This window comes from Stenella coeruleoalba (genome assembly GCF_951394435.1).
Source record: "Stenella coeruleoalba genome assembly, chromosome: X".
NCBI classification, from domain to species: domain Eukaryota; kingdom Metazoa; phylum Chordata; class Mammalia; order Artiodactyla; family Delphinidae; genus Stenella; species Stenella coeruleoalba.
Genome location: NC_137152.1, coordinates 86,915,816 through 86,935,987, shown reverse-complemented (window position 1 = coordinate 86,935,987; position 20,172 = coordinate 86,915,816). Strand labels below are relative to the sequence as shown.

The 20,172-nt window shown below is 35.6% G+C and overlaps 1 protein-coding gene across 3 annotated transcripts in view; it reads left to right on the top strand.

Moving 5' to 3' along the window:
• The window catches only part of RBM41 (RNA binding motif protein 41), a 65,648-nt gene extending 47,584 nt beyond the window's left edge, over nt 1-18,064 (top strand). For all 3 annotated transcript variants that reach the window (XM_079909760.1, XM_079909759.1, XM_079909758.1), the window contains 2 exons: nt 14,822-14,969; nt 16,919-18,064. In XM_079909760.1, the coding sequence (XP_079765886.1) occupies nt 14,822-14,969; nt 16,919-17,085 (315 nt within the window). In that variant the 3' untranslated portion in view covers nt 17,086-18,064. The remainder of the gene's footprint in view (nt 1-14,821; nt 14,970-16,918) is intronic.
• Nucleotides 18,065-20,172: the final 2,108 nt, after the last annotated feature.

Genomic DNA, 20,172 nt, shown 5'->3' with positions numbered 1-20,172 from the left:
CCTGAGAAACTGCCACAGCCAAAAGGAGACTAAAGACATATGAAAACTAAATGTACTATGATATCCTGGATGGGATCCTGGAACAGAAAAAGGACATTAGGGAAAAACTAAGGAAATCTAAATAAACTATGGAATTTAGTTAATAATAATGTATCAATATTAATTAATTTATTTAAAGAAATGTACCATAGTAATGTAAGATGTTAATTATAGGAGATATTGGGTGTGGGGTGTATGGGAACTCTTTGTACTACTCAGTTTTTCTATAATTCTAAAACTGTTCTAAAAAATGAAGTATTTTTAAAAAATTTAAACAGGTAGCTGCAGAAAATGCATACAGTATAATACCATATATATAAAGTTCAAAAAATACAAAACAACACTGTTTGTTGCAGAGGGATACCAGGAAGAGCTTCATCTCCTGTTATCACTTGGAGTTTCTGTTTTTCTCTTTCACAGAAATATTTATCTTGTTTTTGGGCCTAGCTGTATCTTTGTGTGTATCTTTGTATATATGAATATATACATATATATATATATGTTGTGGACATATACATACATACATACCCATGTGTATGTATGTATGTATGCATGTATGTGTGTATATTTTTGGAACAGAGAAGATGCATCCAAGCAAGAAGTGACCGAGCCACCTTGACCAGAAGTCCTCTTGATTTTTTAAAAAATGTTCATATCAAAGGGAATAATCTTAGTATGGATCTTTCCTACTTGGTGAGAAACTTGCAGTATTTTTCACATACCTCTCCCTTTCTCTGGTTATTTAATTTGGTGATGCTTTCATAATGAGTATTTCAGAGCCAAAACTCTGCATCACCTGAAATTACTTAAGTGAATCACAAGTCAGTTATTCTATGCCCTTGCCTTTAAGATATGAGTCTGGTTAAATGCTAAATATGTGAACATCCAGCTTCAAAGGCTTTGAGACATAAAGAGTCTACTGCTTATTGCAATGTTTAATATATTTACTCATATGTTTCAATGGTAAGTCATTTAAGCAGGCTCTGTTTTCTAGCTCTTTGCTTTTGCTGCTCCTGTCTGAATTTTTCTCAAGTTTTTTTTAAGCTATAGAGCATATAACTTATGCTAGCCAATGTGTCTCTTTTTTTTTCCTCCAGTGCAATAAAATGCACATAACCTGAGATCTACCTTTAACAAAATTTCAAGTGTACATTACAGTATTGTAAACTGTAGGCACAGTGTTGTACAGATCTCTAGAACTTTTCATCTTGCATGACTGAAATTTATACCCACTGAACAGCAACTCCCTATTTCCTGATCCTCCCAGGCCCTGGAAACTACCATTCTACTTTCTGCTTCAATGACTTTGACTACTGTAGATACCATATATAAGTGAAATTTTGCAGTGTTTGTTCTTCTGTGACTGGCTTATTTCACTTAGCATAGTGCCCTCGAATTTCATCCATGTTGTAGCATATGACAAGATTTCCTTCCTTTTTTCTAGCTAAATCATATTCCACTGTATGTATATACCACACTTTTTTATTCATTCATCTGTGGTGGACATTTAGGTTGCTTCCACCTCTTGGCTGTTGTGAATAGTGCTGCAGTAAACATGTGAGTTCTGATATCTCTTCAAGATTCTGATTTTAATTATTTGGATAAGTAACCAGAACTGGGATTCTTGGATCATATGGTAGTTCTATTTTTAATTTTTTGAGGAACCTCCATACTGTTCTCTGTAGGGACTGCACCATTTTCCATTCATACCAAAAGTGCACAAGGGTTCCAATTTATCCACATTCTCATCAACATTTATTTTCTGAATGTGTTCTTTGAAGAAATGCCTATTTAGGTCTTTTGCCCATTTTTTTCAAGTTGTCTTTTGCTGTGAGTTGTGGTAATTCCTTATATATTTTAGATATTAACCTCTAATCAGATATATGGTTTCCAAATATTTCTCCCATTCCGTAGGTTGCCTTTTCACTTTACTGACTGTTTCCTTTGCTGTGCAGAAGTGTTTTAGTGATGTAGTCCCACTTTATTTTTGCTTTTGTTGCCTGTGTTTCTGCTGTAATACCTAAGAAATCATTGCCAAGGCCAGTGTCATGAGGATTTTCCCCTATATTGTCTTCTGGAAGTTTTAGAGTTTCAGGTCTTATGTTTAAATCTTTAATCCACTTTGAGTTGATTTTCGTGTATGATATAAATAAGAGGCCAATTTTATACTTTTGCATGTGGATATCAACTTTCCCAACGCCATTGGTTGAAGGGACTATCCTTTCCCCATTGTGTATTCTTGCCCCGCTTATTAATCAGTTGACTGTATATGTGTGGGTTTATTTCTGGGCTCTCTATTCTGTTCCATTAGTCTACATGTCTGTCTTTATGCCAGTATCATACTGTTTTGATTATTGTAGATTTGTAATATATTTTGAAATTAAGAAGTGTGAGGCCTCCCCAGTTTTGTTCTTACTTCTCAAGATTGCTCTGGCTATTTGGGGGTCTCTTCTGGTTCCTTATGAATTTTAGGATTGTTTTTCTATTTCTACAAAAAATAACATTGGGATTTTGATACGAATTGCATTAAATCTGTAGACCACTTTGGATAGTGTGGACATTTTAATAATATTGTCTTCTAGTCCATGAACATGGCACATCTTTGAGTTTATTTGTGTTGTCTTTAATTTCTTTGAGCAATGTTTTGTGATTTTCAATGTACAAGTCCTTCACTTCCTTGGTTAAGTTTTTCTTCAATTGAAGTATGTTTGACATACAAAAAAAGCTGTACATATTTAATGTATGCATCTTGGTGGGTTTGAAGATAAATATACAACATGAAACCATCACCAGTACAATGCCCTAAACTTAACCATCACCTCCAGGAATTTCCTCCCTCCATTTTTTCTTTTGATAAGAATATTTAACATAAGATCTATCCTTTTAACAAATTTTTAAGTATCCAATACAGTATTGTTAACTATATATACTCTGCTGTACAATAGATCTGTAGGACTTACTCATCTTGTATAAGTGAAACTATATACCCTTTGATGAACACCTCCTCAATTACCCTTCCTCCTAGCCCCTGGTAAACACGATTCTATTCTCTGCTTCTATGAGTTTGACTATTTTAGATTCATGATATATGTGGGTCATGTAGTATTTGTTCTTCTGTTTCTGGTTTATTTCATTTAGCATGTCTTCCAAGTTCACCTACGTTGTAGCAAATGACAAGATTTTATTCGTTTTTAAGGCTGGGTAATACCTTGTTGTATTTGTACACCACATTTTCTTTTTATCCATTCATCTGTCAATAGACATTTAGGTTGTTTCCATGTCTTTGCTATTGTGAACAATGGTGCAGTGAACATGGGAATGCAGATATTTCTTCCAGATTCTGATTCCAGTTCTTTTAAATATATAGCCAGAATTGGGATTGCTGGATTATGTGGGTTCTATTTTTGATTTTTGAATGATCTTCCAACTGTTTTCCATTGTGGTTGTACAAATTTACATTTCCACCAACAGTGTACAAGGGTTAAAATTTTTCCACATCTTTTTTTTTTTTTTTTTTTTTGCTTTTGAGTTTCAGGAATCCCTTATATATTTTAGATATTAACCTTTCATTAGATATATGATTTGAAAATACTTTCTCCCATTCTGTAGGTTGCTTTTTAACTTTGCTGATTGTTTCTTTTGCTGTGCATATTGGTTTGAATTGATGTAATGACACTTGTCTGTTTTTGCTTTTGTTGCTTGTGCTTTTTCACAGCATATCTAAGAAATTATTGCCAAGGCCAGGGTCAAGATTTTTCTGTTTTCTTCTAGGAGTTTTAGAGTTTCATGTCTTATTTTTAAGTCTTTACTTCCTTTTGAGTTGGGTTTTGTATAGGGTATAAGAGAAGCATCTAATTTCATTCTTTTGTACTGGATATCCAGTTTTCCAAACACCATTTATTAAAAAGGCTATCTTTTCCCCATTGTGTATTCTTGCCCTCCTTGTCTAAGATCAGTTTATGATAAATGTGTGGTTTATTTCTAGGCCCTCTATTCTATTCCATTGGTCAATATGTCTGTTTATTTTTATGCTAGTACCTTACTGTTCTGATTACTGTAGTTTGAAATCAGGATATGTGACACATCCTACTTTGTTCTTCTTCCTCAAGATTGCTCTGTTGATTTGGGGTCTCTTGTGGTTCCATATGAATTTTAGGACTTCTTTTATTTCCATAAAATTTGTAATTGGTTTTTTTTTTTTTTTTTTTTTGGCTGTGTTGGGTCTTCTTTGCTGCGCACGGGCTTTCTCTAGTCGTGGCGAGCAGGGGCTACTCTTTGTTGTGGTGTGCAGGCTTCTCATTGTGGTGGCTTCTCTTGTTGCAGAGCATGGGCTCTAGGTGCTCGGGCTTCAGTAGTTGTGGTGCAAGGGCTCTAGAGTGCAGGCTCAGTAGTTGAGGCACACAGGCTTGTCACTCCGCAACATGTGGGATCTTCCCAGACCAGTGATCGAACCCGTGTCCCTTGCATTGGCGGGCGGATTATTAGCCACTGCACCACCAGAGAAGTCCCTGTCACTGGGATTTTGATAACAATTGCATTGAATCTGTAGATCACTATGAATAGTATGTACATTTCAACAATATTAATATTTCTAATCCATGAATATGCAATGTCTTTCCATTTATTTGTGTCTTTCAATTTTTTTTAAATGTTTGTTTTTTTTTTACTGAAGTATAATTTACAATGTTGTGTTAGTTTCTGGTGTACAGCAAAGTGATTCAGTTTTTTATACACACACACACACACACACACACACACACACACACACACACACGTATACAGTTAGTCCCCTACATACAAACCTTCAAGTTGTGAACTTTCAGAGATGCAAACGTGTGTTCACATGTCCAGTCATGTAGGTTAGTTCACATGTCTGGCGTACATTGTCACATGCATGCATCCTCTACAAGTGATTATGTTTTTGTGTACTTTACAGTAGTGTATAGAGTACAGTAGTACAGTATCTTTATTTTAAGCCCAGGATGTCCGGAAGCAAGCATAAAAGCAGTGGTGATGTAGCTGGTACTGCTAAGAAGTGCCAAGTGATAACAATGGAAACAAAAGTGAAAATAACTTGAGTGGAGTGAGGCAAAACAATGGTAGATGTCACTCGTTCTTATAACATGAATCTTTCAACCATCAGCATGATTTTGGAGAACACGGACAAGATCATGTAACATGTGAAGTCTCCTGTGCCAATGATGTCAACAATAGTATCAAAGAAGTGTGGAAAAGTGATGGAGGAGATGGAGAAACTTCTCAGTGTGTGGATGCAGGATCAGCATCTGCGTCGAGTCCCACTCAACTTAATGCTGATTTAAGAGAAAGCTAAAAGCCTTTATGAAGACTTGAAGAAGAAACACGGCGAAGAATCCAAGGGCGCATCTTTTAATGCCAGCCGTGGCTGGTTTCATCAGTTCAAGGCTAGAGCCAACCTTCACAACATAAAAGTAAGTGGCGAGGCAATGAGTGCAGATAACAGTAGCTGCCCGGGAATTTCCTGAAATGTTTCGAGAAATTATCGATAAAGGTATGTATTTACCCGAGCAGGTTTTTAATGTGGATGAGTCAGGACTGTACTGGAAGAGGAAGCCAGACCGAAGTTACATCAGTAAGGAGGAAAAGTTGATGCCAGGCTATAAAGCAGCAAAGGATAGGCTATCTCTGTTGTTTGGTGGCAGTGCTTCCAGCAATATGAAGCCGAAGCCTCGCTTAGTTTATCATTCAGAGAACCCAAGAGCCCTTAAAACATAGCCAAGGGCTCTCTTCCTATTGTGTGGAAGAGTAACCCCAAAGCCTGGGTTGCACAGCCATTTTCCAGAACTGGTTTTTCCACCAATTTATCCCGGAGGTAGAGAAATATTGCTTGGAGGAGGATGTTCCATTCAACATTCTTTTGCTGCTCAACAATGCTCCAAGCCAACCCCCATTCATGGACGACTTTCATCCCAACATCAAAGTACAGTAGTGCATATGCCACTGAATACTACATCGCTCATCGAACCTATGAACCAGGGAGTTATAGCAACGTACAAGAAATATTATTTACATCACACTTTTCATCAGGCAGTAAAGGTGAGTGACAAATCAGGAACAACTTGGCGACAATTTTGGAAGGACTATGACATCTACAAGGCCACAAAGAAACATTGACTCTGCTTGGCGTGAGGTTATGGCCGTCACCATGAATGGGGTTTGGAAGAACCTTGGCCCACAGTTTGTTCACGGTTTTCGTGGATTTGAGAAGGTGGATGAGGAGTCCAAAGAGGCCTTCAGCAATGTAGTGACCCTCAACGAGCAGCTGGATGGAGCTAGATCTGCAAGAGGACGACTTCATTGAACTCCTTGCTGTGCAGCATGAGGCGCTTACTAATGAAGACCTGGTGGAATTGGAGGCCCAGAGAAAGGACGAAGAGAGACAAGAGGAAGAAGTAACTGAAGAACCGAAAAGATTCACGATGCAGGAAATGGCAAGGGGATTTTCTTTATTTAAGGAGGCATTGTTAGTTTTTGAGGCATAGGACCCAAACGTTGAAAGGTACACAAAGGTTGCTGCAGCCGTTCAGAATGCAATCCAGTGCTACCGTGTCATCTATGATGAGAAGAAAAGAGCTACTACCCAGACATCACTAGATCATTTTTTTTAAGAGGGTAGATAGAATTGAGTCCAGCAAGGAACCAGAACCTGTGCCATCAACGTCAGGCGTGAGTGAAATTGCAGCTTGCCCTCCATCTCCTGTTGCTGATGGTCCTTCAGCTCTACCATCTCCCACCTCCTCTCCCTCCTCCAGTCAGTAACTCTTCTTGCCTGTTCACTGGATGCCAGCCTCTGTATGCCAGCTGTTGTACTGTACTACTGTACTTTTCAAGGTACTGTACTGTAAGGTATAAAATGTTTTCTTAATTTTTTATGTTTGTTTTTTATGTATTATTTGTGTGAAAAGTATTATAAACTTATTACAGTACAGTACTAAATAGACAATTGTGTTAGTTGGGTACCTAGGCTAACTTTGTCAGACTTATGAACAAATTGGACTTAGAACACACTCTTGAAATGGAAGTCGTTCATATGTAGGGGACTTACTGTATATAATTTTTCAGATTATTTTCATTATAGTTTATTACAAGTTATTGAATATAGTTCCCTGTGCTATAGAGTAGGATCTTGTTGTTTATCTGTTTTATATATAGTAGCTTCTATCTGCTAATCCCAAACTCCTAGTTTATCCCTCCTCCCTGCCTTTCCTCTTTGGTAACCATAAGTTTGTTTTCTATGTCTGTGAGTCTATTTCTGTTCTGTAAATAAGTTCATTTTTATCATATTTTAGATTCCACATATAAGTGATGTCATATGATATTTGTCTTTGTCTGACTTTCTTCACTTAGTATGACAATCTCTAGGTCCGTCCATGTTGCAGCAAATGTCATTATTTCATTCTGTTTTGTGGCTAGGTAGTATTCCATTGTATATATATACCACATCTTTTTCCATTAATCTGTTGACGTATATTTAGGTTGCTTCCATTTCTTGGCTATTGTAAATAGTGCTGTTATGAACACTGAGGTGCGTGTATCTTTTTAAATTAGAGTTTTCTCCAGGTATATGCCCTGGAATGGGATTGCCCGATCATATGGCAACTCTGTTTTTAGTTTTTTAAGGAACCTTCATACTGTTCTCCATAATGGTTACACCAACATACATTCCCACCAACAGAGTAAGAGGGTTTCCTTTTCTCCACACCCTCTCCGGCATTTATTATTTGTAGACTTTTTGATGATGGCCATCCCAACTGGTGTGAAGTGATACATCATTTTAGTTTTGATTTGCATTTCTCCAATAATTAGCGATGTTGAGCATCTTTTCATGTGCTTATTGGTCATCTGTATGTCTTCTTTGGTGAAATGTCTATTTAGGTCTTCTGCCTATTTTTGATTAGGTTGTTTGTTTTTTTGTTATTGAGTTTTATGAGCTGTGTGTATATTTTGAAAAGAAGCCCTTGTCAATTGCATCATTTGCAAATATTTTCTCCCAGTACGTAGGTTGTCTTTTAGTTTTGTTCATGGTTTCCTTTGCTGTGTGAAAGCTGATAAGTTTGATTAGGTCCCATTTGTTTATTTTTGCTTTTATTTCTATTGCCTTGGGAGACTGACCTAAGAAAACATTGGTATGATTTATGTCAGAGAATCTTTTGCCTGTGTTCTCTTTTAGGTGTTTTATGGTATCCTGTCTTATATGTAAGTCTTTAAGCCATTTTGAGTTTATTTTTGTGTATGGCATGAGGCAGTTTTCTAACTTTATTGATTTACATGCAGTTGTCCAGCTTTCCCAACACCACTTGCTGAAGAGACTGTCTTTTCTCCATGGTATATTCTTGCCTCCTTTGTCAAAGATTAATTGACTGTAGATGTGTGTGTTTATTTCTGGGCTCTCTGTTCTGTTACATTAATCTATATGTCTGTTTTTGTGCCAGTACCACGCAGTTTTGATTACTGTAGCTTTGTAATTGTCTGAAGTCCGGGAGGGTTATGCCTCCTGCTTTGTTCTTTTTCCTCAGGATTGCTTTGTCAATTCTGGGTCTTTTATAGTTTCTTATAAATTTTAGAATTATTTGTTCTAGTCTGTGGAAAATGGCATGGGTAATTTGATAGGGATCACATTAAATCTGTAGATTGCTTGAGGTAGTATGGCCATTTTAACAATATTAATTCTTCCAATCCAAGAGCGTGGTATATCTTTACATTTCTTGAAATCATCTTCTGTTTCCTTTATCAGTGTTTTATAGATCTCAGCATATAAGTGTTTCATCTACTTGGTCAGGTTTATTCCTAAGTATTTGATTTTTTTGATGCAATTTTTATTTATTTATTTTTTATTGAAGTGAGTTACAATGTTGTGTTAAATACTGCTGTACAGCAAAGTGACATATATATATATATATATATATATATATATACATACACACACACATCCTTTTTCATACTCTTTTCCATTATGGTTTATCACAGGATATCAAATACAGTGGGATAGGATATTTGCTATACAGTAGGACCTTGTTTATCTGTAGCTTTATCCTTTTTTTTTTTTTTTACAAAGGAACTGTTTATTAACTAACATGTAATTCTACTAACTTTCTATGTCTCATGGTCATAACCACTGTCAGGATGTTGTTAAGGCCACTGTGTCCCCTTTATGAGATCCATAAGAAGAAACTGCTGACTCGTCTTTTTTTTTTCTTTAAAACATCTTTATTGGAGTATAATTGCTTTACAATGTTGTGTTAGTTTCTGCTGTATAACAAAGTGAATCAGCTATGTGTATACATATATCCCCATATCCCCTCCCTCTTGCGTCTCCCTCCCACCCTCCCTATCCCACCCCTCTGGTGGTCACAAAGCACCGAGCTGATCTCCCTGTGCTATGCAGCTGCTTCCCACTAGCTATCTGTTTTACATTTGGTAGTGTATTTATGTCCATGCCACGCTTTCACTTCATCCCAGCTTACCCATCCCCCTCCCTGTGTCCTCAAGTCCATTCTCTACATCTGTGTCTTTATTCCTGTCCTGCCCCTAGATTCATCAGAACCTTTTTTTTTTAGATTCCATATATATGTGTTAGCATACGGTATTTGTTTTTCTCTTTCTGACTTACTTCACTCTGTATGACAGACTCTAGGTCCATCCACCTCACTACAAATAGCTCAATTTAGTTTCTTTTTATGGCTAATATTCCATTGTGTATATGTGCCACATCTTCTTTATCCATTCATCTGTTGATGGACACTTAGATTGCTTCCATGTCCTGGCTATTGTAAATAGTGCTGCAGTGAACATTGTAGTACATGACTCTTTTTGAATTATGGTTTTCTCAGGGTATATGCTCAGTAATGGGATTGCTGGGTCATACAGCAGTTCTGTTTTTACTTTTTTAAGGAACCTCCATACTGTTCTCCCTAGTGGCTGTATCAGTTTACATTCCCACCAACAGTGCAAGAGTGTTCCCTTTTCTCCACACCCTCTCCAGCATTTATTGTTTGTAGATTTTTTGATGATGGCCATTCTGACTGGTGTGAGGTGATACGTCATTGTAGTTTTGATTTGCATTTCTCTAATGATTAGTGATGTTGATGATGTAATTTTTAAAGGGATTTTTTTAAACTTTCCCTTTCTGATATTTCATTGTTAGTATAAAGAAATTCAACAGATTTCTATATGTTAATCTTGTATCCTGTTACCTTGCTGAATTTGCTTATCAGTTCTAGTAGTTTTTGTATGGAGTCTTTAGGGTTTTCTATATATAGTATAATGTCATCTGCATATAATGACAATTTTACCTCTTCCCTTCCAATTTTGATACCTTTTGTTTCTTTTTACTGTCTGATTTCTGTGGCTAGGACTTCCAGTCCTATGTTGAATAGAAGTGGTGAAAGTGGTCATCATTGTCTTGTTCCAGATTTTAGTAGGAAGGCTTTTCACTGTTAAGTATTATGTTGACTGTGGGTTTGTCATAAATAGCTTTTCTTATGTTGAGATATGTTCGCTCTGTACCCACTTTGATAAGAGTTTTTATCATGAATGGATGTTGAATTTTATCAAATGCTTTTTCTGCATCTGTTGAGATGATCGTGTGTTTTTTGTCTTTTCTTTTGTTGATGTGGTGTATCACATTGATTAATTTGCATATGTTGAACCATCCTTGTGACCCTGAGATGAATCCAACTTGATCATGGTGTATGATCCTTTTTATGTGTTGTTGGATTTGGTTTGCTAATATTTTGTTGAGAATTTTTTGCATCTATGTTCATCAAAGATACTGGCCTGTAATTTTCTTTTATGGTAGTGTCTTTGTCTGGATTTGGTATCAGGATGATGGTGTCTTCATAGAATGACTTTGGTAGTGTTCCCTACTCTTCAGTCTTTTGGAAGAGTTTGAGAAGGATTGATATAAGTTCTTCTTTGTATGTTTGGTAGAATTCCCCAGTGAAGACAACCAGTCCTGGACTTTTTTTTTGCAGAGAGTTTTTTTAAATTACAGATTCTATTTCACTTCTAGTGATTTGTCTGTTCAAACTATCTATTTATTTTTGATTCAGGTTTGGTGGACAAGTTTCTAGAAACTTGTCCGTTTCTTCTAGGTTGTCCAATCTGTTGGCATATAATTGTTTATAGTATTCTCTTATGGTTTTTTTGTATTTCTGCAGTATCAGTTGTGATTTCTCCTCATTTATTTGGGTTCTCTCTCTTTTCTCATTGAGCCTGACCAGAGGTTTGTCAGTTTTGTTTACATTTTCAAAAAAACAGCTCTTGGCTTATTGATTTTTTTCTCTTGTTTTTTGATATCTATTTTATTTATTTCCTCCCTGATCTTTATTATTTCCTTCCTTCTGCTGACTTTAGGTTTTGTTTGTTCTTCTTTTTCTAATTCTTTTAGGTGGTAGGTTAGGTTGTTTATTTGAGATTTTTCTTGTTTTTGAGGAAGGGATTTATCACTACGAAGTTCCCTCTTTGGACTGCTTTTGCTGCATTCCATAGATTTTGTATGGTTGTGTTTTCATTGTCTTTTGTCTCAAGGTATTTTTTAACTTCCTCTTCGATTTCATTGTTTTTGACCTATTGCTTTTTTAGTAGCATGTTTCATCTCCATGTAATCATTTTTTTTCTCGTTTCTCTTTCTGTGGTTGATTTCTAGTTTCATGCTGTTGTGGTCAGAAAAGATGCTTGAAATAATCCCTGGCCTCTTAAATTTGTTGAGGCTTGTTTTGTGTCCTAGTATGTGGTCTGTCCTAGAGAATGTTCCAGTGTGCACTTGAAAAGAATGTGTATTCTGGTTGTTGTTGTTGTTTTGTTTGCTTTGGTGGTTTTTGTTTTTGTTTTTGTTGGATGCAATGTCCTGAAAATATCAATTACGTCTGTCTGTTCTGTTGTGTCATTTTGTTGCCTTATTGATTTTCTGTCTGGAATATCTGTCCATTGATGTCTTTTGAGATGATTTGTGATTTTTATCCTTCATTCTGTTAATGTGTTGTATCTTATTGACTGATTTTCATATGTTGAACCATCCTTGCATCACAGGGATAAATCCCATTTGGTCATGATGTGTGATCCTTTAAATGTGCTTTTGAATTCAGTTTACTAGTTTTCTGTTAAGGATTTTTGCATCTGTATTCATCAGGGATATTGGCCTGTAGTTTTCTTTTCTTGTAATGTCTTTTTCTGCTTTTGGTCAGGGTAATGATAGCCTCATAGAATTAGTTTGGGAGTGTTTTCCTCCTCTTCAGTTTTTTGAAAGTGTTTGAGGAGGATTGGTATTAATTCTTCTTTAAATGTTAGGTAGAATTCACCTGTGAAGCCATCTGGTCCTGAGCTTTTCTTTGTTGATTACTGAATCAATTTTATTGCTAGTTATATATCTATTCAGATTTTCTATTTCTTCATGATTTTGTCTTGGTAGGTTTTATGTTTCTAGGAATTTATCCTTTTTTCTAGGTTATCCAATTTGTTGGCATATAATTATCAGAGTAGTCTCTCATAATTCTTTTTTATTTCTGTGGCATCCATTGTAGTGACTCCTCTTTCACAGCTAATTTTATTTGAGTCTTCTTTTTTTTCTTAGCCTAACTAAAGGTAGTCAATTTTGTTGATCTTTTTAAAAAACAGCTCTTAGTTTGGTTGATTTTTTTCTATGATTTTTCTAATCTCTATTTCATTTATTTCTGTTCTAATCTTTATTATTTCCCTCTGATAACTTTGAGCTTAGTTTATTCTGTTTTTTCTAGTTCCTTGAAGTATAGAGTTAAGTTGTTTGAGAGCTTTCTCCTCTTTTAATTTAGGCACTTAATGCTATAAAATTCCCTCTTAGCATTGATCTTGCTGCGTCCAATAAATTTTGGTATATTATGGTTTCATATTCATTTGTCTCAAGGTATTTTCTAATTTCCCTTTTGATTTCTTCTTTGACCCATTAGTTGTTCTAGAGTATTTTTGTTTAGTTTCCACAAATTTGTGAATTTTCTAGTTTTTCTTCTGCTATTGAAAGTGAGGTATTGAGATCTCCTAGTAATACTGTGTTGCTTTCTGTTTCTTCCTTCAGTTTTCTCAATGTTTGCTTCATATATTTAGGTGCTCTGATGTTGGATGTATATATATTTATAGTAGTTATATCTTCCTGGTGAAATTGACCTTTTTATCGTTATATAATATCCTTTTTTGTTTCCTTTGAAAGTTTTTTACTTAAAGTCTATTTTATCTTATATAAGCATGGCCAACCCTGCTCTTTTTTGGTTACAACTTGCATGGAATTTATTTTTCTATCCTTTCATTTTCAGCCTATGTATGGCCTTAAATCTAAAGTGAGTTTCTTGCAGACAGCACATAGTCAGATCTTGGTTTTTCTTTGTTCAGCCACTCTATGTCTTTGATTAGGGAGTTTAATCCATTTATAGGTAAAGTAATTATTGATAGGGAGGACTTACTATTGCCATTTATTCGTTGTTTTCTGTATTGTAGCTCTTTTGTTGCTCTTTTTCTTTCTTGAGGTCCTCCTTTGTATTTCGGTGAATTTTTGGTAGTGAAGTGCTTTTTTCCTTTCTCATTTTCTTTTGTGTATCCTCTATAGGTATTTTCTTTATAATTACAATGGAACTTACCCAAAACATCTTATAACAATCTATTTTAAGCCGATAAGAACTAAGTTCAATCACACTTAAGAGCTCTTTTTTGTTTTCTTGAATATTTCTTTTTTTAATAGCATCCCATTCATAATAGATAGAATATTTTCTCTTATTTCTCTGAGGGTATTAGTGATGGCTTTTTGAAGTGTTTTTTTTTTTTCGTCCTTGCATAGTTTCTGTTTTCTCCCATTTGCTTTCATTTCTTTGTTTGCTCTGTTCTCTTTCACATTAGAGGCTTTTCTCAGATGCCTGATAATCTGTGCTCATATTTATGAGTAGGGGCCAAAAACAGATTGGAAGCTCTGAGCAAATGAGTGATCCTTATTGACTTTGAGCTTCACTTAAAGTCATCTGGCTTGTCCATTTCTTGGGGAAATTCCACATCCAAAATCAGCATTTTTAGATCTTTCTTCTTGGGGTAATCAGATTCCCCAGAGAAGACTTCAGAACTCTTGCATGGGAGGGTACCACCAGCATTGTGGGAGCCTAATGGGAGGAAGTGTTTGGGGTATCCTCATCATTCAGAATGCATTATTTCTCTTAATCTCCTAGTTTTTAGGAACAGTATTCTCATCCTCAACTGTATCTAGCTCTCCCTGTGTTCAGAGAATGAACCTCCAGTATTCACCAAGATTGGGAGTGGTCTTTACCCAGTAGCATATTATAGGGGAGGTGTTTAAAGATCTAATCTATTTTTAAAGAGTTTTCAACCTACCCACCTTATCTTAACCCCAGCTCTTTACATCCATTTCCAGAGACACCTGAATATATCAGTTCCTAAAATGTTTGAGGATTCTTAGGTGTAGATTGGGTTAGTTCCTGGCTTTCCCCACTGCTGGTTTAAGATTCAGCTTTCTTGAGTACACTCGTTCAGTTATTTTCCAGCTTCCAGAATATTGTTGCTATTCCCTCCTTTCCTTGTTCTTCCTTACCTTGTCAGTTTGTATTAAAAAAAAAAGTCTCTATAGTTTTTGGAGAGTTTTCTGGAGGGATTGAAATTAGATGCATGTGTTCAATCCACCATCTTTATCTGAAACTAACTAATTCCTACCACAATTAAATAGTTGCCTTACCTCCCTAATGTGTTATTTCTGGTGATCCTTGGTTTATATTAGGTGTTATACCTGAAGAACCTTAGCCCTCGGGTGACCGAAAGAGATCTTGTCTCATTATTCGCTCGGTTCCAGGAGAAGAAAGGACCTCCAATTCAATTCCGAATGATGACTGGACGAATGAGGGGGCAGGCTTTTATCACTTTTCCCAGTAAGTAGTTTCATCTGGATAATTACTCAGTTGTAGCATAAGTTCATTAGTGACTACTTGTCCCCTCTCTTGTTTAGGTATAGCACTTTGATTTCTCTACAGCACATGAGAAGTATGTGCTTGGCCAAGCACATGGGAGGAAGGGAAGAGAACTAAGGAAAACATGTTTTTAATTTTTCTCTACTTTCCCTTCTGTGCTTCCTCTCCTCCTTTGACAGTGCACGGCCACTTTATACCTTTGTCCTCACTTTTCCTCAGTCTTGGCACTTCCTACTCACGCCATCAAAATTTACTTTCCCTTTGCTGAAAATAGTATTTCTAGTCCAAGTTATAATTATGTTAATTATTAATATATTGGTATTCTGATCAGAACACTTGTACTTGCATTATGCCCTATTCCTTTAGGACTAAGAGACTGCAAGATATTATGCTATTATGCTATATTATGCTAATGCATTACTAATTCATAATTAACTAGTAGGTGATATATTCTTTTAACTATTGTTTGCATCTTAATACATGATTTCAGTATCCTAAGCCAAAGGGAGAAATAATACAGGCATATCTCAGAGATATTACAGATTCGGTTCCAGACCACTGCAATAAAGTGAATATCCCAGTGAAGCAAGTCACATGAATATTTTGGTTTCCTAGCACATGTAAAAGTTATGTTTGTACTATACTGTAGTCTATTAAGTGTGCAGTAGCATTTTGTCTAAAAAAACAATGTACATAACTTAAAAATACTTTCTTGGTAAAAAATGCTAGCCATCATCTGACAGTGCAAGGTTGCTAGAAACCTTAAATTTGAGGGAAAAAACTGCAATATCTGCAAAGCATAATAAAGCAAAGTGCAGTTAAAAAGTTATACCTGTATAGGAATTTCAGTTCCTATGACAGACCAGACTTTCTTTTTTTGGTGGAGGCTGGGTAGGAGCTGTGCCTTTTATTATCCCTAAAGTATCATCATTTATATACAGCCTAGTAATCTATTTAAAGGGAAGTGCTTTTATACATGCGCAGTGCCAAACTCCTCTGCATTCTTTTCATACAGCATTGTACCATCTTTCCTATCTCATTGAAGGTTTGTGGATCCTCAACGCTAGTGATTTTTAGTCTTTTCAAGTGTGAGAACCCTTTTTAAACTTATAAAATTACTTCATGCACCCCCACCTAATATGACCTATTAATTGAAAACATATGTAATAAAAAGGCTTTATACACTAAGTACTTCTAAATAAATAACCATTTTAGTAATTATACATGCATTTGAAAATTTGTAGTGCATACATATATGAGACATAAATTGGTTCAATCTAAAAACATTGCTTGTCCACTTATGATTTCACAGACTCTAGGCAGTAATTCCATTCCTTCCTAATTTCCCACATCCAGGCTCTGAGGCCCATAAATCAAATCCTCCTGCTATATGCTATATACTCTTACACCTCAAGCTTCCATATGCCTGCAAGCATTCTTAAACTTACTTATCCTAATGAGGGCTCCTACAACCACTCTCTGATCAAAAGGAAAAAGTAGCAAAATGTCCTCAATACCATGATAACTTCTTTTATTTGTCTTCCCCATTTTGAAAATGATTTCATTCTTACAGTACCTATAATCTGTTATCTAAGATAGAGGTTTGTGTATTATTAGTTATAGCTTAACCCTCTTTAACACACTGTCTGTATCCTTGTTTCTTTACCTATATCATTGAATTAGGAGAAGCTCTCAAACATCCATTTTAAGATTTTATTGTTGTTATTCTTAGCCATTAGTTTAATCTTGCTGAGTTATTACAAATTTGAGATTGTAGAAAACCCAATAAAATCAAATAATTACGTGGCCTTATAGCCTACACTGAACTCCAAGGCAAAACAACATAAACTAGACTTGGAATAAAATCGATTAAGCCACATATAAACTGATGTTTTTTCTTTCTCTTTTAGATGCAGAAATAGCATGGCAAGCATTGCGTCTAGTAAATGGATATAAACTACGTGGGAAAATATTGGTGATAGAATTTGGAAAGAACAAAAAGCAGCAGTCAGATCTCCAGGCTGCTTCTCTAATATCATCTACTACAGATAATACTACAGAAATCAGTGGCAGCTAGAAGACATAAAGATTGTGAGTCCCAGGAGGTCTTTCTTGCATCAGAATCTAAGATCTAGGATTTGTATATAGATAGCAATTTATTTGGAATTGAAGAAGAGAAGCTAACTGAGGGAGAGAAAACTGAATTAAAATCCCTTTCAGCTTTTGGAAAGAATTGGTAGAAAACATTTTCTATAATCAAACACTCTCTGGGATAGACAATATAATGAGTATGGAGGATAGGGAATAAAGAGTATCATTTTCTCAGGATAAATTACAGTAGATTACTTCCAAGGGTTTTTTTTTAATCATTATAATTTATATGAGGTCTTAAATATTTGTCCCTTGAGATAACATTCTTTCAAGACTGGCTCCTATATATACAAAACTAAAAAATGAATTAAGTGTTGAAATATTTATTTATAGAGCCCATTTGTCCCTAAATTTATTTTCCTAGTAAATAAATGACCAAGACTCCAGGCCTAAACATCAGCAAATGCTCTTGAATGAGACCTATCAGCAGTAACAGTAGGTAGTTTTCATAAGTTAGTCAACATATTTAATGGACATTTCCCTATTAAGTTATCACTGTCTTCAAATAGCTTTATATTTTTTCTAATGAAAGAATTTAGATCAAAACATTAATGTTCTCATAGTCATTTAAGCTAGCTACCATTGAGTAATGATTGAATTAAAAGCAATAAACATTGAATCATTGTCTATTACATGTTAGAGATTAGATATATTAATTTTAGAAGAGGAACATACTAGCAAAGAATAACTAAAGAGGGGTAGAAATAAAGAGCTCTCTAGAAGAGAGACAGCCTACCCCAAATCCCCCAGTTGTTTGTTTGTAGTTGCTGGAGAATAGAAAGATGATATGATATAGAGGAAGTAGTACAAACTTTGGAGTCAGACCTGTTTGAACTTCACAGCCATACTTACCACTCTGTGACTTTGGCAAGTCACTTAATCTGAGCCTCAGTTTTCTCATCTATAAAAATGACGATAATAATACTACTTACCTCATTGGGTTGTGATGTTTAATGGGATAATTGTATCCAGGTTGAAGATCAGAAAGAAAAAATAATGAAAATTTAATGGGGTAAAGAACCATTAAGCACTCCAACATACTTGTAATGGGAATATCAGAGAAAGAAAGGAGCAGAAAAAATATTCCAATAAATAATGGCTGTAAAATCCCAAATTTGATGAGAAACATTATCTACACATCTGAGAACTCTCAATGAACCCCAATTAGGATAAATAAGAAGAAATCAACAAACATACCATAATAAGAATGCTAAAACCCAAAGACAAAGAGAAATTTTTAAAAGCAACATGAGACAACTGAAGCAACTTACAAGGGAACCTCAATAAGAGTAATAGATGACTTCTCATCAGAAACAATGGAGGTGGCAGTGGGAAAACATATTCAAGTGCTGAAAGAAAAAGACTGTCAATATAGAATCCTATATTCAATAAAGCTGTTTTTCAAAAATGAAGATGAAATAAAGACATTCCCACATAGTCAAAAACTGAGAGACTATGTTGCTGTCAGGCCTGACTTACAGGAAATGTTAAAGGAAGTTCTTCAGGTGGAAAGCAAGTGACCTCAGACGGTAATTTGAATCTACACATCCAAAAAATTAGCATAGGTAAAGGTAATTATGTAATTATAAAAGACAGTCAAAATACATTTTTCCTTTCTTGATTTAAAAAGCTATTTTATAAGACAATATGTATATAGTTGCATTGTTGGATCTATAACATATAAAACTGTAATATATTTACCAATAACAAGACAAAGGAAGTGGGTGGAAACAAAGCTGTATTGGATTAAAGAAATGACTCTAAAATGGTAACTCAAATCCATAGGAACAAATGAAGAAAATAAGAAATGGGAAATAAGGTTAATATTAAAAAGTTGTAAATATATACTTGTTCTTTCTTTCAGCTTCTTTAAAAGACATAAAATTATATTAAGTAATAATTATAATGATGTATTGTTGGGTTTGTAATATAGAAATAATAATAACAATAATACCACAAAAAGTGAGAAAAGGAGTAGGTTTATATAGCAATAAGGTTTTTATATCTCATTGGAATTTAGTTAGTATATAGCTGAAGCCAATTAAGTTAAGATGTGTATGGTAAACCCTAGAGCAACCACTAAAGAAATAACTAAAAATATATAGTGAAAATATTAAAGACGTTTAAATGTTTTATTAGAAAACATTCAAAGCAAAAGAAAGCAAAAAGAGGAATGGAGGGCTTCCCTGGTGGTGCAGTGGTTGAGAGTCTGCCTGCCGATGCAGGGGACACGGGTTCGTGCCCCGGTCTGGGAAGATCCCATATGCCACGGAGCAGCTGGGCCCATGAGCCATGGCCGCTGAGCCTGCGCGTCCGGAGCCTGTGCTCCGCAGCAGGAGAGGCCACAACAGTTAGAGGCCCACGTACCACAAAAAACAAACAAACAAACAAACAAAAAAGAATGGAGAAACAAAAGCTTGAGACATATAGAAAAGAAACCGTAAAATGGCAGTCGTAAGTCCACCTATGTTAATAATAAATATGAATGGATTAAACAATCCAATCAAAAGGCAGAGATCATCAAACTGGAAAAAAAAAAGACTTACCTCTATGCTTTTTATTGGATTCACACTTTAGATTCAAAGATACAGACTGAAGGTTAAAGGATAGAGAGAAATATCAGGCAAATGGCAACTATAAGAAAGCTGGAGTGGCTATACTATTATCTAAAGTCTATTTAAAATGGACTTTAAAACAAAAAATGTCACTATAGATAAAGAGTGACATCTTATATTGATAAAAGTCAATCCATCAGAAAGATATAACAATTAGAAACATATTAACCTAACAACAGAGTACCAAAATACATGAATCAAAAACTGAAATGTGGCTTCCCTGGTGGCGCAGTGGTTGAGAGTCCGCCTGCCGATGCAGGGGACACGGGTTTGTGCCCTGGTCCAGAAGGATCCCACATGCCACGGAGCAGCTGGGCCCGTGAACCATGGCTGCTGAGCTTGTGCATCCAGAGCCTGTGCTCCGAAACGGGAGAGGCCACAGCAGTGAGGGGCCCACG